This window comes from Spodoptera frugiperda, chromosome 6 (assembly GCF_023101765.2).
Source record: "Spodoptera frugiperda isolate SF20-4 chromosome 6, AGI-APGP_CSIRO_Sfru_2.0, whole genome shotgun sequence".
In the NCBI taxonomy this organism is placed as follows: Eukaryota; Metazoa; Arthropoda; class Insecta; order Lepidoptera; family Noctuidae; genus Spodoptera; species Spodoptera frugiperda.
The window spans coordinates 12,024,170-12,051,493 of record NC_064217.1 but is presented as its reverse complement, the minus strand read 5'-3'; the positions used below and the strand labels follow the sequence as shown (position 1 = coordinate 12,051,493).

Here is a 27,324-nt window from a genome sequence, read left to right as displayed (position 1 = left end):
AAAATAAGTCGGGTTTTCCTTCCTGACGCTATAACTCCACAACGCTACTTTTCACAGTTTTGCATTTGTTGGCAAGGTCTCGGGCTCCGTGAAGTTTATAGCTAAGAATGTTCAGGAAAAATTTAAGAGGCAAGCAAGAATGCATAGAAAACTCATTGGTGGCGAAACGGAGTTTGCCTACTAGTGTGCTTATAAATTTATTTATTTATGTTGTCTGAAGATTATGTGGTGACTGTACAGTAAAGTATAAATAAATAAATAAAACTGTGATAGTATATGTAGATGTTAATAAACACGCTACTGAACGGATCTGACTGAAAAGCACAGAAATAGATTACATTATAGTTTGGAATTCTGGTAACACATAGGTTACTTTACGTTCGATGGTAGCCGCGAGACGTCAGTTCGCGGCAGAAGCTAGTATGTCTCATGGAGTTTCGGGCGACGGTTTTTCTTCATACGAATCTACATTTTGGTACTAGCACCTACATTCTCTATGATGAACAGGCGACGACTATGAGACATTTCAAAAGTTTCGCTGTAGCTTATGTGTCTATAGTATAAAATGATGCGTATATATTTCTGGGTGGGTATGGTGGTTGGGTATGCGGTAACAAGTTTACGACGCGATGGAGCCGCGAGACGTCAGTTTGCGGGATGCGGGATGCATTATGTCGGGCGAGCGGTGCCGACTTGCCTGTTTACTGTCCACGTAGGCAGACTGGCGGGCGCCGACTTGAGATAAACGGGGCGCTGTAGCTTACTGCCTGTTAAGATAAAACAATTATATTTGTAAAATTCATTTATTTTTTGGAGTATGTGGCAATTGAGCAGACGAGTCACCTGATGGTAAGCGATCAGCGCCGCCTATTTGATCGTATAAACATTTGAAATGTGTGTCCTTTTTCCAATAATCCCTTTTCAAGAGTTGTCTATTGTCCTAAAGAATCATTTTTATAAATTATAATGTTTAAAATAGTACATACTAAGTACATAGAGACAGTCTCATCTGTCAATTCATGAGACGGACACAATTTTTAGTTGATTAAAACACTATCATTATAGGATAATGTAGATAGTTAACTTTTTTTCTTTCCTAAACAATATATTATAATGTGATGTGATGTGTAATATAAGCATAAAAATTGTCAATACGCTATTGCATTAGGTGTTCCTGTTATGATAGTTGTATTTTATGGTAATAAATAAAAATAAATGATCTATTATAATATTTTCAGGCAGTAAGCTACGGTGGGGGCGCGCGGAGTCGAGCCGGCGCCGCGTCGTCTGCGGCGGCCATCGATCGCACGCACTCGGATCGGCCGAATCACTCGCTGTCCCATACCGCACCGCTATCCTGATTCCGTCCAGGGCTGCCATTTCTTTATTTTTATAAAAAAATAAGTCCTTTCCTTAATGCGTTTCGTGAAAACTTATATTTATACTAATAACTTATATTACTATATAATATGACAAAAAGTCTAGTATTATACTACTACTTAGTTATCTACCCTGGCCTACACATTATTTATTCAAATTTTACACCTGTTGGTTTTTCACGTGTTTAATAAATAAATAAATAAATATATTAACTTGAAATGATATCTCCAGATTTATGTCGTTGCACCATCCATGATTGTTCATGTCGCTAAAACAATCAGTTCATTGTTTCGGTGCTTTTTAAGTTGATCTTTACTCTAGTCACTCTTGAAATTAAAGGAGTTGCAGTGGATATGTAGACCAAGGCATTGATAATTATTTAATTTGTATCATCATCAACATCATCTCGAACATATTATATTTAGATTTGTTAATGGCAGAACAACTTCTCGTTAAATAAATTCGCAAGTTAATGTAAAGTTTGTCCTTCATAAAAAAATATACAAACAACAGTATAGACGACACCTAATGACGCCCAACATGGGACCAACAACATTTTACAATATTATTTTTGCAATAATCGTATAAACGGACTTTCTACTGAATATTGTAATGCTATTTAGTGAATGGTAGTAGCCCTAAGCAGAGCTGAGGTGCGACAAGTCGGCGCCTGGCATTGTGCGGCCGCTCCGTCTGCCGGGCCCACAACTATTTCTTACAAGTATGCTGGCACGCTGATGTGCTAATACATAGCAGGTGCAAGTAAAATTAATACCTATTTAGTTATTAGCATAGTAACTAGTATTAGGTAAAATACTTATAGTAAATATTTTATGGGCAGACGTGTTCCATTGTAGGCTGCATTATCACTTACCATCAGATGATATAGCGGCCTAACGTCAACCCATGAAATGTATAAAAAAATACGAAAATACCAAACCATCATGAGAACATAATATAAACTTCGTGTGAGTAGGTAATTGAAAAATCAACATCTTGTCCTGTTAACTTTCACCAGATGTATAACAGTCAAGCTCTAACTAAATACTCCTCGAAAATCACATCTCTGACCATTGGACCAATAACCCAAAGATATAGGCCAATTAAGTCACGTTCTCATTAAAAATCCAGGCACAAAATGAGCGGAATCCCCTCACTCTGTATTCTGAGAACTAAGTCAGTTTTTCTAAGAAATCTCCAAGTTCACACACGCACGACGCACAGCGTTTGCATATGAAATAAACTTTCCATTGCGGGGAAATTTCTAGTCTGGAGTGACGTCAGGAATTCCTTTGACATATTCCTTAGTGGCCTTCCCTACGCCTACAAGGAGGCCTGTGAAGGCCACGACACGTCACGAACCTGACCAGACTAAACCATTTACATGCAAATTTTGAAGACACTAATAAATAATACATGGCATGTAATGATGTGCTACTTCAGTAAGTAGCCCACCCACGAGTGGATCGGTAAAATAATCCAAATCTTCGAATGTATCTTAAACTCTGTGTGGGCAGATGTGACACGTTTTTTTCCATTCTCCTCCATTTTCATAGATATCCATCCCCTCTGATAATTTTGTGGGAATTTTCCGCAAGCTCCCCTTTGAAGTAAGTGGACGTTTTGATAAGTGCACGGTGCGGTGCTATTTTTGAAATTATTGTATAATTTCAAAAGGAACATTTCTGAAATTATCATGGTAGTTGAGGTTAAAATTGTATTAATAGAAAATCTATGTGGGGTCCTGTTAACCACGAATGCATCTACTGATAAAAAAAACTTATTTTCAACTTTAGAATTGTCAATAACTACAAGAGATTTGGTCAGAGAACTTCTACTTACCCTTAACAGTAATAAACATGAAAGTAAATTGAATTGAATTTTGGCTTACACCAATTAATTCCAAAATAGAAATGTGGGAGGAAGCCAATATAAAAAGTTGCCATCTTTTTAAAAACTGTGTCACAGTATTTGACATAATATTAATTTGTGTAACCTAATTTGATACCCCACACGATAACCTTTTTAGATTTTACAAAAAAAAATGTGAGAATACTTAGTTTAGTACCTAGGTGTGTTTAATTTTAGTTCATATTAAAATGCCTACTCGTTTTTTTTATATAAATACATACGTTTACTTTCAAGCGTCTATACCCCACCACAAAATTATATTGTTCTCACTGAAAATTCTATACAAGACGACTCGTTACCACAATGAAGAAAATAACGAATCATTCTATACGATTAAGTTAAAATTAATAAAAAAAGAATATTTTAAAAATAGAAAGTGTCAATCAGCCAGTCCTCTAGTGAAGCTTGTTCGTTTCAAAATGTAGATTCCCATGACGAAGAACGAACAAGAAACTCCATATAGCAACCGAACTTGGTTACAAAACAAAAATATACAAAATGTACTTCAAATGAAATCTTAATCTGAAAGGATTCAATTCACTTTTGATGTTAAACTAGATGTCCTTGAGTAAAAGGTTCTCGAAATAAACACAACGTTAGTAAGTACTCCCATTTGAGCGGACATCTTTACAATCTTCAGTTGCTTGCTACGTACCTCATCATTTAAATTTTCTAAACAACCTGAGTACTAAAAGCTTGTAAAATTGACTTGGGATAAAATAGATCAATAGATGGAAGATGGATTTCAAGGCTCTTTAGTATTTTTTATATATTTAATTACTTGTTAGTCAGTAGAGGGCGTGCTAGACGAACATTTTGGCGATATATTAAAGAAGGGCAAAATTAAAAGTACCTTTAATGATGATGAAGTTGATGAAACGAAAGAGGTATGTAAGATACGTAGCAATTGGCGTTTCACTGTCTCTGTCTAACCCCATGGGCGATAGGCGTGAGGTTATGTATTTATGTACCTATGTAATTAGTCGTTATACAAGCTGTAACATTTTCCTCTTAAGTCCCACAGAATTGTTTTTAGTAAATGAATACGCTTTTGTTAGGTTACAACCTGTACGTAATATGATGATGGAATTAAAAGGTGGAATGGAATTAACAGATTAAAGGAACCTTGGACTACCTACTAGTAAGAGATGACTAATAAAATCTTGGGCTACCTAGTAGTACACGTATCGAGTTTGGACTCACTATTTATGTCTATTTCACTTGATAAGACAAGGACATACTTATATTATGATTAAAACCGTGTTTTTAATTAGTTACTGGAGTGATTAACGTCACTGGGTACTTTTGCAAGTCGTTATTTATTATGTAAAATATACACATAGGCCTTGTATTTTATTCCTACAGATAAATACTAAAACACCAGGTGCTTGGTAACTACAGTAACGGTATTGTACTACGATAATATATCACTTATTTATGAGGTACAGTGAACCAACAAAAACGAAAACATTTACTTAGATATACAAGATATACAGGTTTGCTATTTATTTTCTCAAAATCAAGTAAAGCATGCCTAATTAGCTATGTTTTTTAATAAGAATTTAATGTGCAACGTCACGCCTTTTATTCCCGAAGGGGTAGGCGGGTTGCAAATTACGGCACATAATGCTGTTTATAATGTACACCCATTTTTCACCATTTGTGTTATACGTCCCATGTAATAGGGGGTGAATTTGAGTTTATTTATTTTTTGTTTTAATATAAACATACATATAGAATGTCAAGAAATTGACAGAGGTACAGACTAGTGTTCACATTAATGACTGCTCGGTTGGTGCGGTGACTGGCCACAGGGCAACCGGCTGCCGCGTAACATGTAGCGGGTTTGATTCCTGCATGGAGCAACTCTTTGTGTGATCCACAAATTGTTGTTTCGGGTCTGGGTGTCATGTGTATGTGAACTTGTATGTATTTTAATGCACCCACGACACTGGAGAATATCCTAGTCTGGGACAGAGTTTTTTTAATTAAAGATAAGTACAACGTGTGTCCACATAAGTTTAAGTCGCGATTAGCGCGTTTTGCCGGGTCGACTTTACTAGTGGCTTTTATCAGGGAAAATACTTGAGAATATGTAGTAGCTACTTATTTTACAACTATAAGGATAAATTATCCATGTGGTCATTCCATCAGATAGAATTCTAAGAACCCTAACACTTACTAACCAATTTTCCGCAACTTAGGCGGCTTTTCCACTAGATATGTGCTATGTTGCTATGCTACGAAAATGTAGGCAATAGCTAAGCTGTGAAACTATGTGACCATTTCCACTGATACTAAGCTATGTAGCTGTGCGAGGAAGGTGTGATGTATCGATAGTAGGGAAGCCATTCATAGCACACATCCATAGCACGCATCTTTCCATATAAAACAACATAGCTTACCTTCGTCCGTTTCCATCAGTGCTAAGCTAAGTATACCAATGAATATGATTGATGGAAGCCAAACGCATCCACAGCAACGTAGCATAACACATTTCTAGTGACAAAGCACCCTTACGATACACCTAAACCTCCATTTCCTTAAGTCTGGATGTGTTAGGAACTCCAATATTTTCCTATGGAGCGCTTGAGCACCTGACTGTACGTGTCTATAGTTCTGCGTGTTCCTACATCACGTACTTGGTACATATTTCCCGATGGAATGTATTTTTAGAACCTTTTTCTTCCGTAATTACAATTCTTTCAGTATTCGGCCGAGAGATGAATGGATGTGTTTATACAATGTACTAAGTTACGCCTTTCTATTGTTGAGATAATCATTGTAATCGCTGTATCTATAGGATAGTGTAGGCGTTGTAGCTAAGTGATTATTTGCGTATCCTGAATGGAGGATATTGTGAGAAAATTTACATTCATTTTTTTTGTGAAAGGTTGTGGGAAAATAATGTACATGTAGGTAATGGATTTATGACGTAGTAAAGGTTTAGGTCAACCGATCTGTACCTTATTAGGAGAGGGCATTAGCATTCTGCTAATAGGTTATCCTTTTGAGGGTGCTTTTCCACCAGAGATGTGCTATGCTACGTTGCTGTGGATGCGTTTGGCTTTTGCCAATCATATTCATTGGTACACATAGCTTGGCTCTGGTGGAAACGGCCTCAGTAAAGCTATGTTTTTTACATGGAAAAAATCGTGCTATGGATGCGTGGCGATGATGATGGCGATGGCTTCCCTACTATCGATACATCGCATACTCGAGCTGCGTATCTTCCTCTCACAGCTATATAGCTTAGTGGAAACAGTCACATAATTTCACAGCTTAGCTATTACATCTTAGTAGCATAATTACATATCACATTTCTGGTAGAAAAGCATAAAAATTACTTTTAAGGGTTAAAAGTAATTTTCATAAATGATGAGCATCCCACACTTGTATGTCACTTCGCAACGTACCAACTTATTAAAAGTCCCTACTTTTTTATACAAACAATCTGTTCAATTTTTCCATTAAGTATACTAACTTTTTTTGCAACTTCACGCCTTTTATCACCAAGAGAGAGGCAGAAGTGCAGAAGCGCACATCTCTTCATCAATTGTGTTATAAGTCCCATGTAATCGGGGGTGAGCCTATTGTCATTTACTGGGCACAATTCCAGACTCTATACTACCACTGAGAAATTTTTGAAAAACCGATAAAAGCCCAGTAATACCACATGAGTAATTTTTCTACTCATGTGGGAATACTTAGCCCGACCCGGGAATCGAACCCGAGACCCATTGTCCGGCAGTCGCACTTGCGACCACCCGACCTTCGAGCCACTCTATTTACTAACGAATATATTCTAACTGGTCATTTTACAAACTAATGCCAACAAAGCTGACGAGTCAACTTATGACTTTAATGGTCATCGAACAGTTTTAGAAATCAATGTCACCGAGGCTCTCATGACATACGCCAGTATCTTTACAAAGTTAAGCTTCATCAATATTGTTTTTGTTTTGTTGACTCAATTGGCTCAAAGCCTAATAAATGTGGGATAAATTTGGACTTCAAAAGGTGTATGAACATAAGTCTATGACTTATTTAACTGCATGTTACAATCAGATTCCATGTTAATTTTGTAACTATTTATTACAGGAACATTCTATTGCAATAAGTTCATATGATTGTCGTTTGAGGACAATTTGTGTCCTTTATTAGGTGACACATTTCTTTTATTATCTCCCAAGGACTGTGCAGCAGCACCGTCATACATTGTGTTTGTAATAATATGTTAGTATATTATTATATGTTCTGTTCTCGTAAACATTTCGTTCTCAATGTTGATTTTCTAAACCATTCAACCGATTTATCTCACCATCTCACATCTGCGATATTGACTGTAAGGGTAGATATTAAGCACATACAGCTGTATCTTTTTCATTTTAACAGAATATACGTTCTAGTCTTTAATGGCTCACTGATGTTACAAATAGGTTCTGAGTTAAATAAATAATACACATAGTACTACGGTTCCTACTATGTATCTATATAGCTATAGGTTTGGGTTTGATGAAATAAAAAATGTGGTAATAATTATGAAAAAGTTGATTTATTATAATTATAATTATAATAATTATTATAATACAGTTTACAATAATTACAAGCGATCACCAAACGGGGTGAAAGAAAACGGCGTAGTATTAAATTATTAGGGCGTCTACACACGGCGTCGCGAGCGCGCAGCGAGGGGCGCGCGTCCTCCGTCCTCGTCCCGCCTTACATATACTAGCTACACTACACCCCGGCGACGCGCGCCGCCGGTGCGCGCACGCGACTCGGCCCTACGTAGACGGAGATTTATTTATTTATTCGATTTAGGATATAGTCTTTCGAACGCGAGGAACAAAATATTACACAAGTCGAGAATATTATTTATAATCGATTCGGATTAAATCGGATTCGAGAGCGGCGGAAGCGAGCCGCGGCGGTGGCGGCGGGCGGCGGACAGCTTTGGGCGGCGTCGAGCGGCGTCGGGCGGCAGGCTATGTACAGGTGCGCCGCTACGGGCAGTCGCACTCCTCCACCACCATCTCGGGCAGGTCGCGCTTGATGATGTTGGAGTCGGCGCCGAAGTAGATGAGCGACAGCGCAGAGAAGCGCACGGGCGCGCAGCACTCGGCGCGTTCCAGCCGCGCCGCCTCTACCACCTGCGAGTGGTAGTTGAGGAAGGGCGCGCACGCGCCGCGGCAGTAGTTGGCGTAGTAGCCCTCCGGCGCCACGATCCAGTCGTCCCAGCCCAGCGCGCGGAAGCTCACGTAGTAGGTCTGCCGGCAGCAGCGGCCGTGCTCGGCGGCGTCGCAGTCCAGCGCGCGGCGCCGGCGCACCGCCGGCGGCTTCAGGCGCAGGCGCAGCAGCGGGCGCGCCGCCTGCCCGCCGCCCAGCCGCAGGCGCACGCGGCCGCCGCAGCCGCTGCAGTCCAGCAGCAGGCGCAGCGGCTCGCGCGCGCCCGCCGCCGCCCAGCGCCGCGCCGCCGCCGTCACGTCCAGCCGCTGCCAGCCGCGCGCCGGGTCGCGCCGCGCCGCGCCCGCCAGCGCGCTGATGGCGGCCGTCTCGTTGCCGCTCACCGTGAAGGCCCACAGCGTGTAGCGCAGGCGGCGCGCGCGCGGCGACGTCTCCGCGCGCACCAGCAGCTCGGCTGACGCCACCGCCAGCCCCTCACCCTGCTCCGACTCGGCCTCGGCCCCCAGCCGGAATTCGATCAGTCTCTGACCGTTCAGGGTCTCACCTGCACATTCCCAACACGCTTTCCTATAGAAACTGTCAACTAACATCGGCGACAAAGATTTACAGGACATTATCCAAGCCCACAGGTAGGATAACAGTCCGTAATCTCCGTCACTCGTTTGTCGCAGAACCCTAATAATTCCTACGGTCCCTGCCTATATCGAAATGGCCCATCTTTAGCGCAGTGGTTGCGACGAGGGAGTGGGAGGGGGTAGGGGGGCGAAGTGCGCGCGGTGGTCGCCCTGGCTGGAGCTGCACTTGCCCGGTCGCCATGAACATCAGACTCTGATATTTGTTCGGAGGTCCATGCCGAGTCGAACTCACGCTAGCCTCGCGCACATTCGCATTGTCTTAAATCTTCAGGAGTTGGTCAAGGTACAAGATACACAAAATATACTGAAAACCGTCGCAACTACGAGCACCACTAAACTCGAATAAAATGTGTTTAAACTACTCCATCGTCCATCGGTGCAACAGTCACGATGCGCCTGGCGAGTAGTTCACCTCATGCTGGAGACTCGATCCTGCAACAAACGGGATTCCGTTACAAAGATCGTACTTGGTGAACAGACATGACATGTATGTGTGTAGAGGTTTACGCGGGCACGATGATGCGACACGCTGTGACAGTGATCCGACTGATTGGCTACGATCAAAGCGAGCTGCTGTACTCCGCAGCCTCGCCGCGGCGGCTCACGTCCCTCAGTACTAAGTAGTCGCCAGTTTTATGAATGAAACAGAATTATCGTACACAAAGCCGAAATTAAACGAAATAATTTTATGCGCGATGGCGTCGTGCCAAATCTTTAAGTGCTACATAATAGGGTCGTTGGAATAAATAAATGTACTAATGAGATAACAGGCCAACCGTCACTTAGATTGTAATCTCCGTTTTAATCTATTTTTAGTATAAACTCTTTTGAAGGTGGCTACTGTTGAAACAGGGCTGCGTGGGTGTCGCGGTGCGTCTAAGGAGTCAGTACTCCGCAGGTAATTTGTGGGAAAGGTTAAATTCCTTGGGGCATACAGGCAAGTGCTAGTTACCGTTCTTAGGAGTGTTCCCCGGAGGTCTAGATGTCATTGCTTAGCGCTGACACGTGCTGCCACAAAGGTAAACAAGTACCTCACGCTCGTTTTCTTATCTTTGGCAACATAATCAGGCTGTGTAGTGTGTACACAGAACAGTAAAACTGTTGTGTGACGTGGACCGTGATTAGTTCCATCATAAATATAACACAGCCTCGATAATTTTGTCGTAAATTTGATTAAGTACTCTATTCGTTTTGTACAAGGTCTCGTTTCAATTAGAATCGCCTTATTTATGCGTATAACCTAACTAGAAAGATACATGGGGTTATGATTTCAATAAAACCTTATAACCAAAAGAAAACCTTATTTCCAAACAGCTATATTACGTCCTACCTCACGGTCAGTTCAATACCTAATGCATCTTTAATGCACCATAGCTGCAAGGTCAAATATTCGATTCTAAGCTCCCATAAAGTAGTATAAGAAGCTATAAAGGGGGGTAATTACGGCCATTAAATTAGCCATAATATTATGGTGGTGGCCTGCATGAGACCGTCTTGCAACGCGTTGTGCAACACGTTATGCAACACGTCCCACCTTCGTATCGATTCGTATTTTCTTGATATAATGTGTGAATAATTTAATGTGTGGATTAAGGCTACTTAGGTACTGGGAAGTTACTTGTTTCTAGATTTGTTTTCATTCTATGCAAATGTTTTATATGTTATTTTGTTTTTTAATGTAACTTTCGTTGATGTTCTTGTCAGTTGAGTGAGTAAATGTAGCTATAATTAAGTTTTAGATTTCCAATTAAAAAGTACAAGTTTCAGTGTTTAAGTAAAACTTAAATGTTTACTTAAGTCTCACTTAAATCAGTGTGTTGTTACGTTTATTAATTTAAAAGCGAAGATTGGAATGTAACTTGTTTTAATTTCATGAGTAGAAACAATAACAATAAATTCCACAAATCAAGTTTTACACAACCAATTATCAAAATAAAATCATCGTAAAAACTTTATCAATCACGACCACACTAAATAAGTACCTACTATAAATCCAGAACTTGCCACGAAACAAGAAATTGCCGAATCAACTTTTACAGCTTACTGACGACTGACAAAACGGTAATAATTCAATAACAACACGACCCCATACGGTACTAAAATAAAGCCACAACGAAAATAACCGAAGTAACACGAAACACGACCAAATTACAATATTAGGTAAGGTAAGGAATAAAAAACTTCAATACAAGAAAGTGCCGCGGAAACAGAAAACTAGAAACATAAAAATATATACAGCGTGTAACAAAATACCCATATACATCAAGAAGCACTGAAGAATACAGGTTGAATAGAATCTCTACTATAGGTTTTAAATCATACAAACGTATCACACACAACACTACAGGGGTCACTCGCTAATTACGAAACATTTCTTCTGTAAATCTAATCGCCTAGTACCTGTACCTGTATCTACCTAATTTTGATGTTCGATTTCTGGGATTTTATGTTCCATGAAAACATAAGTTAAAAAAACCCTTTCCGTATCGTTTGTTATGTTATCTAGAAACCGTGCACTTGATATGTATACCCCCTTTTTGTTACACCGTGTATTTATAACAATAAAACATAACGGGTGTACGCAACACTAACGTCCAAGTTACACAATAATGGTGTTTTCAACCAAAGTTTAGGTACTAGGGTACTAAAACCATGGTGAACTGTTGACCTGACCTCGTTACGTCTAAGAAAGGTCTTACGTTAGCTGTTCTATAGAATTCCGTGGCAACTGATGAATTACTCTACTAGAGCTATTTGCCGCGCCTTTTTAGGGTTCGGTTCTTATGTATTGTGTTAAAATAGCTGTGAATACTAGATTTGTTATAAGCGTCATGACATGGAGCGCACCTATTTTCATGTATCAGTCGCTATTCCAAAGTTTATAAGCATTACCGCCTTTAGGAATTAGTCTCGACTTCGATGCGTGGATTAGGTAAAGTATTATTACGTTTTAATTGATATAGTTCTCTTGTATTTCTAGTTGTATAATTAAAGACATAATTAGTCGTGTTTAAAGGAGGAAAAGAGAGTGTCAGATTCTTACTGACTAAATACCACCCTGTTCCTACTCCTACTTTTCGAGCCGGAGCCCCGGTAAACCCGCTAGGTAGTCCGCCGCTCTGGGTATCATTAGTTATAGAACTACATTTAAAAGAAAGGAAATCCCGATAAAATGCTTAAATTAGATGTACACTCCTACACTTCTCGCAATTGAGCATATACCTGTAAGATTACAAAGCACATGGTGTTATGGTTTATGTGGGAAGATGAAACTCTACCTAAAAATAAAGTGCGGAAGAAAACCAAATTTCTAAAAAGACATGCTACTGTTAAAGGATAAAAGTTACATATATGTAATATGTATGTACTGATGGTATCTGATGCCATTGACAACATCAATGCGTAGGATGGACAATGAACAAAAAATAATACATAAAAAACATCATTGAAATCTATTAGGTTTCTATTTTCATTCTATTTACAAAAGCCAGTATAATATAACCTATGTCATTCATATCGTATTGGCCCAATCAATTGGTCATAATGGTCAAATGTTTGGACAATAGACATATACGTACCTTATTTATGGGCATTTGTCATAAATCTAGAGTTGTCTTAATTGGTCTATATTTAAGACTGAAATGTAGGAAGATATAAACTACTATAATATATTTTTTCGTATATATTTTCTTGTAATAATTTCTGTAAGACTCGCATGGTTTAGCAATATTAACGAGTAACCTATATAGGCATTTGCCAATCAAATATTTGATTGAACTGTACTATTTTTATAACCATCTAAAAATGTAGATATCTTTATAAAAATCTTGGTATAAATATAACTACATTTCTCCGAATAAATGTTGTATTTACTGGAAATATGTGTTGTTAAGGGCCGATGAAGTAAACCTTTGAGAGAGACAGGGCGTATAGTAGCGCTCTCTGAAGAACCCGAACTGAAGATTATAGGAAACTTTAATATGTTGAGTAGGTCTAGCAGCTGCCTGTCACGGACTGTTGATGTATGTATATGATTAAGGTCACTGGGGGCCGTTAGGTATTGTAGGTCTCTTCCAACCTTACAAGTCATCGAGGACGGCCTATGTTCAGTGGACGTTTTGTGACTGATTTGATAAAGATGATGATGTATGCTTACATAACTATGTAACAGAAAATTACACTTTATTTAATGTTCTTCACGCAAAGTATACACTAGCTCTAAGGCCATAAGATTAGATCCAGAGCTACGGACTGCCTAGCGGGTTTACCGGGGCTCCGGCTCGAAAAGCAGAAGTAGGAACGGGGTGGTTTTTAGTCAGTAAGAGTCTGACACTCCCCCTCGCCTCGCCCTAGGTGGTAGAAATGATTGGACGATTTTTGCCCCTTCAAAAAGGTCTTAGGATTAAAGAATTTAAACCTGAATTCGAATGTGCCATATACTCCAGCTAATTAGTATTAGACTTACATAAGATTAAGCGACATTTTGTTTATACACGGTCTATTCGCGTTGCATTGTACCTACAAACGACAAACGACTTGACCGAAATACCAAGAAATTTCCCTTCGTACTAGAATTCGTGAATTGTTAATTTATGTCCACGAATGACTTTGGCTGTGTTTACAAATGTATCTAGAATTTTCTGTGTCAAAACTTAAAATGTGTGTATGCACTTACATATCCTAATATAGAAACTCTTATAAGGGTTTTAACTTCTTAATCTTTAAAGACAAACGAGCCAACAATATTTAAAACATATATACTATAAACTAGTTTCTACCAGCGGCTTTGCCCGCATTCCCGTACGATAAAAAGTATCTCATCATCCAAATCAGCTCATACCTTGTCTGTATACTAAACATATATTATATTAGTTACTTTTTCACGAAAAAAAACGGACGGATTTGGCTGTTTGATACAGATATAGTCTAGAATGGAGTTATTTTTATCCTAGGGCCCTACAGCAGATTTATACCAAGCCTAAAACGCCTAGAATATTATATTTAACACAACTTTCTTCGCTAAACGGTTGGCTGTTCGCGTGACTAAGCCAGTCTTTGGTCAAGGAATTAGCATTGCCATTCCGAGTCGCCGTGTCGCGAGATAACAAGCGATTCCAATCTAGAACGTTTTCATGTTACAGGAAATTGATTCTTGCACGCTTTTTTATACGGTAGCTTTTTTAACATGGTTTATTAGTTCATTTAACTGACGAGCAAGTATGGAAATACTGACTTGACATGGCATCTATTCTATAATAGATCAATAGATGGAAGATGGATTTCAAGGCTTTTTATATTACTTGTTAGTTGGTAGAGAGCCCTAGACGGACATATAGCGTCCAGAGCGGCGCTCTATTAAAGAAGAGCCTAATTAAAAGTACCCTTAACCAACGAGCATGAAAAGACTGATGACTGTTGATGAAGCGACAGAGGTACGTATGTAAGATTCGTAGCAATTGGCGTTCCATTGTCTCTGCCTACCTCCATGAGAGACAGGCGTGAGGTTATATATGTATGTATTGGTTCAGTTGTATCCTATAAATAATCGTAGTATCGTAAAGGGTGAATGAAAAACCTTCTGAGAAAATCGCAGACCTACCTTTAGCAAACCAGGTGATTAATTTTAATAATATTTGACCATATTCAGTAATGAATTTAGGGCCTTATGCTCAATCATACTTCGAACTACAATAGGAACAAGGGCAAGAACTTTTCGAAAAGTTTAATAAAAAAAAAAACAAACTAGAGCGCCATTATCGTTGACCGTAGTGTTGTAGTGATTATCGATAATCACAATTATAAAAACATATCGATATCAATACAATTTCCTAATAGTGCAGTTAAAATACAATTAGGATGAAATATCGATTGTCAGACCGCTAGGGACTAATGTTCTATATGTATGTACCTACCTACTGTCATATTATGTCCTATAAGTCATTATTTCTATTCTTAGGTTCATATTGTAAGTTTATGTGTTCGGAAAAGAGTAATTAGATTGATGAAAATATTGACTACTCATTTTACTCCCACATTAAAATTTCCCTTTTTTAAGAGGGGAAAATCATCCAATGACTTCTCGCACCTTGGGTGAGGCGAGAGGGAGTATCAGACTCTAACTGACTCAAAACCACTTCGTTTCTACTCCTGCCTTTCGGGCTGGAACCCCGGACCAGGCATCATTTTACACTAGAATTTTGCTCTAATGTCTGCTTTATCTTGTCTGGGTTTATTAAGCAAAGGAGAAAATTATTATAAATGCACGTATTAAAATTGCAAACCAATCGATTAGACCATTCTGGGGAATGCTTCAATTGGTTCGTTTGTGGAATTTCCCGAGAATACGATATCTAAACAACTTAATACGGTACAAATACAAGGAGAATAACCCGTTGAATCTTTTCAAATAATTACTTAAGAAATTCATTCGAGAGTTTCGTTTCGTTCTGAGAAAATTTTCAACATTTCCACGAATAAATTTGAAAAGGCCCACAAAGTTAAAAGAAATGTTTGAACTCGAGAACGGACCTTGACCCAAAGGTCGAATTCTTTAACCTCTGAGAAGAAATACTGAAATTAACTTAAAACTTTACTTTTTGTAGTCACAGAGGTCACAAGAGAATCTTTTTTGAGAGGATAAAAATAGAACTAATTTACGAAATTATGTTCGCAGCAGTATACGTGCTGATTCTGAATGAAGTTGCGAGTTTGACGCCCGGAGGGTACATTTGTATTTATTAGATTAGTTATAAAGATAGCAAGAAATAAAAAAGTTTGAACATTTTATATTCAGCAGACTGACAGACTAGTATTCTGACGTTTTAAGTCAGTGATATAACTGAAATGTGTTGTATAACTTTAACTTTATGTTATAAAATAATCCTACTAATATTACAAATGCGAAAGTTTATGAAAAGTGAATGTTTGTTACTCAAAACCGTTGTAGGGATTATGATAAAATATGAATACATAGGCTACTTTTTATCCCACAGGAACGCGGACGAAGCCACTGGCACAAGCTAGTAGCGACATGCAAGGTATATTATTAGACCTTACGCCCATATTGGGATGAAGCAAAGGTGAAATGGTAGGTAATAATAACGGTAGGTAGTAATATTAATTATATTCTCATTAAAATTAAACCTCAAAATGCTTTTCCATTTTTGCGATGTTATTTCCTCAAAAAATATTTAACCTCAGTAATATTTAACCTTGATTACCTATTCTATATTTAGAACATATTTTTTTGTAAGTTAGGGATCATTAAGAGTTCTACTATTGAAATAAAAAAAAAACTGTTCTGAAGAAAGATCAGAATGACTTTAATTTCGAAATAAAAGTCATATTGACCATTTTAGTGTTCTTTTTAATCGATTTTCTTCAGTGAAGTCGGTAATATTTTTTTAATAAATGTTTTTTTATTAAAAAAAAATATTATTTGACAAAAAATATAATTTACATGAATTATACCTAACTCTCAGAAAAAAATGGCAGGTGATAAATAATATGTATCCACGCTAAAATGTCACATTAAATTTTAAATTCAGGGACCACAAGTTTCCTTTTCGGTTTTTCGAAAATTTCTTAATGGTATCACGGAGTCTGAAATTGTGATCAATTTATGTAAATAAATGTATTATACACTCCTTATTATAGGAAAATCTTAGCAAAAAAACTGTCAAAAATTAGGTGTTACATTTTATATATAAATTATTCATTCACGGATTTTAGACGTGATTTGATAGTATTTTAGCATAGTTATATATTTTTTATGATATTAATAGGCTCACCCAGTATTACATGGAACTTAAATCACAATTAGTGAAAAGTGGGTGTACATTATACAATGGCATTACGTGCGGTAATGTGCACCTCTGTCTACCCCTTCGAGAATAAAAGGCGTGACGTTGCATAATAAATAATAATATATTATTTTGTTATTATATTATCCTTATTAAACTAACATACATATTATGTATTGGATTTTAAAAGTGTCCTCAAAAATGTGCCTTATAGAGGTAGGTTAGTAAAAAAAGCTGTAAGTCAGCATATTTTGTGAAAGTGCTTTTACTTAGGTTTACAAGCTGTTCGTACCGCGATGGTTGGTCAAGGCCGTACAATAGCTTCAGTTGCTTATTTATTTTGCCGCATACGGAAATCGAATGTGTCACCCTTGCAACCGTATAATTAGTTTAAACTGTTCTCTTAAAGTACTAGTTTATCCATTTAGTGTTCTTTCTCCTTAATGATAATAAGTAGTTACTATACAAAAATAATATTTTCACACGTCTATATTTCTCAAAGTAATTCACACATAATTATGATGCGTATCAAAACTCACTTTAAGATAGTTACATTATATTTTTTTAATAAAATCAAGTCTACGACCTCCTCTAAAAATAAAAATAAAATTGTCGTAAGTCTTTAACACTTAAGTTCATGTTAAATCTATTTCATTAAAATCGAGCAAAAATATTTTAATTACTCAATAACTTTATGAAATATTATGTATCCCTACTAAATTTAATAAGAAAATTTATAAAGGGAAACATTATGTTAATATCACATTGATATTTCTTCGAAAAAACTAATGTAAAGTACATTAGTTATTAGTAGCAATTAAAACATCTAAAAGTTTCACCACATCTTTACTATAAGAATTTAAAATTACTGCCGAAGTTTTTCTAGAATTTTCCTCATACAAAATAATCCTAAACCACTGCCCTTATACTATAAAGTTTTAAAGAAAATTCTACATCACATCAAAAGAGTTACAACTTAATTCAATAAAGATGTAGTATTTAACTAATCAACGGAATATCCCTCAAAGCACTGAGTAAGTAATTGCAAACCGTAATAAATCCGCGCGCCATAAACATTTCAAGAAACTAATGTGAAAGACCTAGAACACTAGAGTACAGCTTTAACTATTTTTAACTCGTAAAATGGAAATCGATTCAAAAGTTCCGCACTCATTCGAATCGAGTATAATTTCCCTCCACCAACAATCGATTAGAATGAACAAAAAACAGTAAAAAGAAATAAAATTCCATACCTTTTCGATTGGAAAGTTTCCATATTTCGTGGTACGTAAAAAGTTTGCGGGAGCAGCGAGAGAGCGACCTTCCCCTGCTATCGACGCCATGGTACTAACGAGTGTCGGGAAACCCCTGTCTTATATACCAAGCAGGGTGATTCATTGGGAACGTCGGGAGCCTTTTTTATCCAGCCATGTTGAATGAATGTTTAATTTTAGAATTATTCCTTCAGAGATTCCATCTTCGAACCAAAGTACGTTACTTTGTTAAAGGTTGGCTTCTCTTGCATTGATACAAAGCTTAATATTTATGTTAAAAAAGAAAAGTATGCTAAATTTGGTTTAACATTTCCTTGAATGGAAATACGATATGATAATTAAGCGCTCGACGTTTATATAACTTGAGTAGGAGCTAAAACAGTGAGAGTGATGCATTATTCAACATCATAAGTAATAAGCAGTACATTAGACACTATTTCGCAGTTCATCAACTGAAAAAATGAATATAAATAGGTTTCAAAATGAAATAAATGATATCAGAGTCCATTCACAATCCAAACACGAAAATCCTCTCAGCGTCACGTCGAGTAATGACGCACAAAATAAGTTCATAAAATACAAATTAAGCGATGTCCTTTATCAATGGTAAGCCATTGATAAATAAAGGACATTTGAATGTCCTGTCCTATCCAACGTCCTTTTAAATGTCACCCGTTCGTAGCTCGTAGCGCGTAGCCACAGACGCGTAGGCGCGTAGCTGCTCGTAGCTAGCTACGCTGTAATGTTGACGATCGCATAAAAGAGGGCAAGACTGTTTGTTTTGCTCATTTCTCAAGAGGCGATGGTTCCGTAGATAGATTTTCTGTGTACTTAGAAGATTTTTTCATGAGCTAATTCATAGGAATAAAAGAAATGGCTGTGGCTGAAAAACGTATAATGGTAATAGGCTTGTTCATTATTACATGGATATTACATAACATAACTTGCTAAATATCTATGTCTATTTAGCTATTTATACCAGCATTAACTTCCGTTGTTCAGAACTAATATATTATTTACCTCGATAAAATAATACTTAGAGTAAGTTTCATATTTTTCCTCAGTGATTATATCTGTGGATCCCTGAAACCTTCATCTCCGCTAAGTAAACTATGATAAGTAATACATTTAAGTTATTAATATGGAAACAGTACGATATGATCTCATAGGCAATACATGGACTTTATAAATACTTACCAAGTAATCGGAATTTGCCACTGATTTAGTACTGAACAGAGACTAAACTGAAAGAAGTAAAAATTACGTCTCTTGGCAACGTACTTGTAACTCGTCTGTTGTAGTGGGTGTACATGACCATCAGGTAATATGTGTAAGACTTAATATACATGTAAGAACTGTATTTACCTACCATATTTAATGTAGTAATTAATTTAATATGTCTCACGAAAGTTAGAATAAAAAACTTATTGTTTAATAAAATTAAATGATATAATGAAATACTATTAATGTCTTGAGCTTCTCGACAGCTTGTTTTCATAGAATTGGAAATTCTTAGAAATCTTATAAGTTTTCTGACTAAACGTGAAAAAAAGTGTACCGAATTTTAAAACAATTTTGACCCTACATTAAGATTTTCTCTTGAGTCGTAGGTGCGTTAACAAACATACAAGTTCACATACACATCACACCCAGCCTCGAAACAACAACTTATGGATTATACACAGAGTTGTTCTTTGCGAGAATCGAAACCGCAACAGTTTGCGCGCAAGGTGGTTGCCCACCTACCGCACCAATCGTGCATTCAATTCAAAATTGCACTTACGTGTATATCTTTTCCTAATTTTTTGTTTGCTTCTTTAAAAAACATCTTACACTTATCAATAGGTATTAGTTTCTGTAAGATACCTTACCCATGACCCAAACAAATGTTTGTTAAGTCCAAATAACTTTGCAGTTAATAAGATCAGCGCTATCTCTATCTACATAGAACCCACGCACTTATTTACAAGGTAAATAGTTTTGAACTGTCAAAAATATATTATAGTGCTTTCTATAAATAGTACCGTATCTATATCTACGGTTCTCTTCGGAATTGCCTTATATTTGAAATCAAAGAGAAATATCGGCGTGATGCCTTCTGGGCGTTTATAAGGAAAATATAAATTGGGTAAGAAGGTAAATTAATAAAATACCTACACTACTTAATGTTTTTATTTATAACTCACCTACTTATGTAAGTAAATGGCATTTTTTTCCTGTAGTGGGAGTCCCACAGTTCCTTGGTAGATATGGTCATGGACCGTTGATAATGACCTTGAAACTTGAGGGTCAGTTTATCTACCTATATAATATAAAAATAAGTCGAGTTTTCCTTCCTGACGCTATAACGCTCTCTCGCGCGCTCCAGAAAGCTCGAACCGATTTCCACGGTTTTGCATTCGTTTGAAAGGTCTCGGGCTCCGTGAGTGTTAATAGCAAAATTCGGGAAAAAATCAAGAGAAAAGCAGGAAAACAGGGAAAATCATTGGTGGCGAACCGGAGTTCGCCAGGTTTGCTAGTTCGTAATAAAAAATCTATGTGCGTAAGAATGTTATAGTATCTCTCCTGTTATTTTCGTAGCTGTTAAAGAGAGTTGTACTTTCAAAACACCCGTTTGCTACCACTGTCTAGATTGCTTTACATATTGCAGAAAACTAAACGTTTTAAAGGACCTTGTATGAAACAAGAGCCAAGAGGGGACGACTTTATTGCAGACACATTATCAAGACTACATACTTTGTCTAAGAATTTTAAGGAAAGTATTTCTTGAATATTTGGCAAATCCAACGACCTATAAAAATAATTTTAACAACATTACATTGATTATTATGTTATCGACTTACTTACGTAACTGTATGACGAGGAACTCGACTAGTTTCAAGCCATGTTTTTTTTTTGGCGGGGGAAAATCATCCAATGACTTTTCTCGCCCTGGGCGAGGCGAGAGGGAGTGTCAGACTCTTACTGACTAAAAACCTAGAGGCTAGAGGCTCATATTTGCGAGGAGCATTCTGCGACACAACACGACACACGACGCTTGCATTTCTTGAAAACTAGTCAGGTTCCTCGTCAAACAGTTACGTGAATAAGCCGATAACATAATAATTAATTTACTATGTCTCACGAAAGTTATAATAAAACATACATAAAACTTTTTCTAAGAAGACACTAGCAACGAATTCTGGTACATTAGATTAGCCTTAATCCAACCTCATACAGTCGCTCCCCGCCTCTCATTCGGCAGTTGGTACAATCAATGGTTGGCAGCGACCCAGCGTGCCGTCCCAGGGAATGCCGCGACAGACCGGCGCCATTGTATTTATTTACCCAGTCTTAGATGAGTGCTGCAGATAAATATTGTATTACATTACATGGGAATGCTCATTGATTAATTGGAGTAATGATAGATTGTTTTTTTTTTATTGTTTGTTGTGAATTCGAGGTGTGCGGTTAGGGTGTTCTTTTTTGTTTGAGTCGGAGTTTGTAATGGTATGGTTGTTTATGTTTAGCAAGGATTATGCAATGATGAAGTATTATAAAGCGGATGGATGTGTTTTTTCATTAGTTAACTTGATTGCACTATTTTTAATCGAAGGACTTTCTCTGTCTCAATCCCGAAAGGCAGAATGTCAAAAAAATATACTAAGTAGTAAAAGGTAAATTGAATTTTGTGTTTTAATGAAAGCATTAATTGATCCCAAAGAAATTACGAAGTTCGTCGTTGGCTAGCATTTTAAATGAAAAGGGCCTTCGAAGGCTAAATTTGTCACTTAAACATTGAATTCATAGATTATAAATACTTAAACAGGCACCATCTACGGTAAATTCTAGGCTAAATTTAGTTTTAGTGTTAAAACTTGGCCATTTTCAGCGACTCATACAATTCAAACCACTTAAAGTAAATTGTACGTAAGATAAGAGTTAATATAAACATTATTAATTTACGAGCTGTACGCACTAGGCAATTTAATAGCAGAAGGTTTTACTTCTGTAGTGGCTGTATAAAGTTCGCCGTATGAGTGATGTTGATGTTTACCAAAAGGTCGGCAACGCATTTGTAACTCTTCTAGTGTCGCCAAGTGTTGCGGTTGCGGATGTCTATAAACTGGCTTTTTTATGGTATAAGCTGGTAAACGAGCAGACGGATCACCTGATGGTAAGCATTCGCCGCCGCCCATGGACACCCAAAACACAAGAGGCTTTACAAGTGCGTTAGGAATTTAAAGGTTGTTGGGGTATCGGGGATTGGGAAGGGGCCTATCATAACTATGACTGAGTCACTCTTATGAGTAGACTTATCTTTGATGTAATTTGTTACCCATGTTGCAGTCTTGCAGTTTGAAAATGACTGAGACCTCTGAGTTTGCTTCAGCATTTCTTCTCAGAGTAGTCAATAGTCATTCATAGCTTAATTGAAGAAACAGTGCAATTTACGATAATAAATAAGCATTTTATTATGTTTATTGTTTTATTGCTACCTACACATACTTATGTATGTTGAAAAGGGCTCGCGCCCAACGTATCGCCCACACCTTCCTCAGACAAGTATTTCTTTCCAAAGATTGAAACTGCTGGCATTTTTTTCTACTACAACTTAGAAAGAAGATTGACCAAAATATTGAGCATCTGTTAGTCACGATGTTTCACTTTAATTTTTTCTGTTGAACAATATATTAATTAGACATACATTTTCATTGATAACGATGAGAAAAACCTTCAAGAAACATAAAGAAAAAAATATATTCTAAAGGTGCTTAAATTTGGGCAAAAAAGCATGCATCAATTGAGCACCTTACCACATAGTAGCATGAGTGTCCTTAGTCCTCTAGTTAGACCACCTCCGGAACTGCCAAGAAAAGAAAATTTAAATAAAACGAAATGCAGAATTGTTGTCTTCTAGTTTCCTACCCATTCAGGTAACAAAGCGTAATATTACGTGACCTAAAAACGTGTTATTACAAATTGCCATCCCACATACTCAATGATGAGGCAATAATAACAAATTAAAATGCGACTGTCTTCTTTGTGGGCCGCAAATAGACACGACACATTGTGTTCCGTGGGCGTCTCGCCATTCGCACAATCAATTGCCCACTATTACAATAATACGTACAATTCTATATTGTTATACAAGGTGTAACAAAAACGGGGTATACATATCAAGTGCACAGTTTCTAGATAACATAACAAACGATACGGGAAGGGTTTTTAAACTCATGTTTTCATGGAACGAAGTTATGATTTTTTCCAATACCTAAAATTCCAGAAACCGAACATCAAAATTAGGTAGACACAGGTACTGGGCGATCAGATTTACAGAAGAAATGTTTCGAAATTAGCGAGTGACCCCTGTAGTGTTGTGACACGTTTGTATGATTTAAAATCAAGAACCATGCGACACCAAGTATTTAGTACCAAATTTTTTTAAACGTATTTTAAGCTGAAACTTTGTGTAGAGATTCTATTCAACCTGTATTCTTCAGTGCTTCTTGATGTATATGGATATTTTGTTACACGCTGTATATTACTCCATATATTGTCTTTCTTTTTCCCTTCAATGGGCGATGTCGTAAAAATACTTTTGTTCAGTCTTTTGTCTGATTTGTGTGTCAATTTTTTTGGTAGCTTTTATTTGTATCGTTTCAATTATTATTAGAATTTTTCAATCAATTCTATTTTTGATTATGTGAGACCCATTTCATTACATTCATTGGTGAAAATGATTGTATGAGCAAAGGAGCACATAAATAATGTAGCAATTGGCTTGAGGAATAAAAAGTGTAAGCGATCAGCGCTGCCCATGGAGACCAGGGAAGTTACAGGTTTTGTGGAATTTAAAATTTTAACTAGTAGACGGGTCAATAATGATTAAAGCGATCAGCGCCGTCTATGGACAATCACAATTCACCAAATTAGAGTTACAGGTTTTTCGTTGCCGGCCTTTAAAATTTTATATTTTCCAATATACCACCTTTAATACTTTAAAATAATATGATTTTGAATAAATTTTAGGTGGCCAGTGGCTCGTGCCATGGTAACTTCGGGGATAACGATCTTCCATGTAACTAATTTAAATTGTTCTAATAGTTTACAATGACTACAAATAACAAAAATGAAAAAAGTTAATTTCCTTTTTTTAAACAGCAGATTACTTATTTACTAAACGCTGCCGTTTAAACTAGGAGTGCGTCCATATACTTTTCATGAGCCAATAAAATGTCAACAGCAAGTTCTGAATCTTTTAAATGGTTAATTAATTACAACTATCATCAAGTTCTTCTAAATATATCGCAAGTTTCATTGGAAAAATATCAAAATTATCATTAACATAAGTTGTGAACTAATTTAAATACTAATTAGTTTTGTTTTTCTTGGCATACTAAGGCACGCCTACTGTGTAGTGTGGTTTGTGTGTTGGTGGTCTTAAATGTTATAAGCTCCATTACTATACAGCATAAACTAATTTAATTTGTTACATTATGTGTAACCAAAACATTATTTAAACTGCCTAGAGCCTCGTTCGTTGAGTGGGCACAACCACGATCGCTAAGCAAGGAGTTTCGGACTCGATTCCCAATTTTATCAATATTGTCTTGTAAAGACTTAACTTAACTTCGAACTTTACTGACTTAACTTTTTTTTACCGACTTTGACGCCTGTGAGGACGGCAGAATAGAATGCCTTTTTCGGTGTCCCTGCTCTTCAGCTAGGTGCCAACTAAGAGACTACGCTGTACGATGGTATTTCATAAAGACTGGGCAGCATCGTTGTTTTATCTCTAAACTATATGATTATGACAAATCCTCTGGAGGAGCTCTTGATGTTGCAGGACAAGTCTTTTTATTTTTAGACATAACTTAAATATCACTTGCAATAACAAAAATATGAAAATCTATAGCTCATTTGATTAATGGTTTTCGTTGGTATCGTGTAATTATTTGATTTAAAACAAAGCTAGCCGTATACAATTACTGTTGTCGACAAGTGCCTGTAGCTGTTGAACACATATCATTAGCTTGTTGACTGACTGAATGATGAGGACTATTGATCATCCATTACACTTTCCAAGGACATTTTTGAAGCTTTTTAATTACTAGTTTCCGCCAGTGGCTTCGCCCGCATTCCTGTGTGATAAAAATTTGCCTATTACCCAAGTCAGCTCATATCCTGTCTGTATACCAAATTTTAACAAAATTCGTTCAGTATTTTCAATGCGATTGACGGACAAACATCCAAACAAATAAACTTTCACATTTATAAATATTCGTGTTATGGTGTAATTTTCATTTTGATTTTATTTTTAGTAAAATAGCTTTGACTTCTCGCTGCCTCGTTTTAATTGGTAATGTTTCCATGTTTGACGAAACATTGTTTGGTTTTGGTTTTTAAAAGATTCTCAGTATAAGTAGTACAGAGTCTGATTCTTGTTAAGTAGATGAAACACTCTTCTAGTGCCTTTGTTATTATGTGTATGTTATTCGCACGTCGCTAACTAAACATTTCCATTGTAACAATGTAAAATTAGTTACATATTTTACACGAATTCTGAAGGCCGATCCCGGCAGCACTGCAATGCCAGGCCGACCTGTGACGGAAGTGAAGCAAGCTTCACTTCTCGCCAAATTTACAAAAAATCTTCATAACTTATCCCTCTGTGAGGAACTTTCAGTTATTACCTTGAAAACAGACAGAACAGATACTACAGATGCTACACTTTGATCTTAGCCACAGGCCGAGAAGCGATACAGATACACAACCGCTGGGTACTCATTCGCTCGCGGAGAATCTTAACACCGCGATTCAGGAAACCACTCACACAGTACAGCGCTATCTGTCGGTATAAAATAGAACTGTTAAGAGGCAAGGGAGGGTTGTTGAATGAGTGGATTCTGTGGCCCTCTAAAGTCGTTGTAGCAATTCGTTTGAAGAAAATCCGCAAGAGGTTTCTTGTAGCGTATAAGTTAAAATATTACTAAACTTTTCTTTTTTTATGGTTTAAGCCGGTAAACGAGCAGACGGATCACCTGATGGTAAGCAATTGCCACCGCCTTTAGACACCCGAAACACTAGAGCCGTTACAACGCGTTACCGGCCTTTCCGGAGGTTGGGAATTTAAGGGTTGTTGGGGAAACAGGGATTTAATTGGACCTCCGGTGACGAAACACAACGCAAGCGTTATTTCACGTCGGTTTTCTGTGAGCTCATAGTATCACTCCGGTTGACTCCGACCCATTCGTGACGAGGCATGGCCCTTCCACGCTTAAAACTCATATTTTGGTTTTTTATAGAAGCAGCAACATAGGTTTATAAGGTTTCCACTGGAACTTGAGAACAACAAAGCCTTTTGACTGCGTAATAAATACCCGCCCTTAATGGATTTTGTAGGGCGGGTATTAAACACAACAATTTTATTTAGCCAATATGGATTGTAAGGATACTTATCTTGGATCCGGGATTAATCTACTAAGGGACCCGGTACCTTCTTTAGGTGTAGATGGTAACCACCGGGGAGGTTTAGTTAAGTAAAAATACCTTTTGAAGGTTTCCCCCATTAATAAAAAAGGAAGGATACTTATCTTGTACAAAAATGGATTTACTAAAATAAAAAGCGTTTTCTAATTTATTTTTATTTCTTTATTGTAATCGTTATATTGAATACAACTTCAACAACAGTGTCTACATAACTAACACAGATAGTAAATACGTCAGCGACAATGTTTAATTATTATTTTTATATCGTTTTATGGCTGAAATTACTTACTTATTTAATAATCGATTTTAACCCAAAATCTCTATATTGAGATAGATTTTTGACGTTGGATCGATTGAGTCAAAACTAGAACAATTTACAGATCAATTTTTGACATTAGTTCTATAGAGTTTCTGTCAAAAATGAAGATCTATCAAAAGATTTTGGATTAAGATCAGTTGTTGAAATTATCAGTTAGAGATTTTGAATTAAGATCATTTATTAATTTTAATCGTTATTATTTATTATTACATCATAATAATAACATTTATTAGTAACTACGGTTTACAGAAATGTATGTATATTTACTACAAATATGTAGCATAAATATAAAAAACTTTTTTTTTAGTAAAAGTAAATACAAAGTTGAAAAGATTTAGTGTAAA

The 27,324-nt window shown here is 36.9% G+C and overlaps 1 protein-coding gene and 1 non-coding gene across 3 annotated transcripts; both read right to left on the bottom strand.

Annotated features, from left to right (window-relative positions):
- Positions 1-7,824: 7,824 nt before the first annotated feature.
- LOC118267644 (inhibin beta chain) lies at positions 7,825-18,326 on the bottom strand. Of its 2 annotated transcripts, none has more exons than XM_035581752.2 (2): positions 18,169-18,326; positions 7,825-9,545 (listed from the first exon to the last, which is right to left on the bottom strand). In XM_035581752.2, the coding sequence occupies exon 2, from the start codon at positions 9,090-9,092 to the stop codon at positions 8,298-8,300; it is 795 nt and encodes a 264-aa protein (XP_035437645.2). In that variant the 5' UTR covers positions 9,093-9,545; positions 18,169-18,326; the 3' UTR covers positions 7,825-8,297. The 2 variants fall into 2 exon arrangements, with proteins under 2 accessions (XP_035437645.2, XP_035437646.2); XM_035581753.2 differs by lacking the exon at positions 18,169-18,326 and adding an exon at positions 10,066-10,290.
- Positions 18,327-25,731: 7,405 nt separating this feature from the next.
- Positions 25,732-25,933, bottom strand: LOC118268012 (U2 spliceosomal RNA). The gene has a single exon (XR_007705393.1). It is a non-coding gene; the product is annotated as a U2 spliceosomal RNA (small nuclear RNA).
- Positions 25,934-27,324: the final 1,391 nt, after the last annotated feature.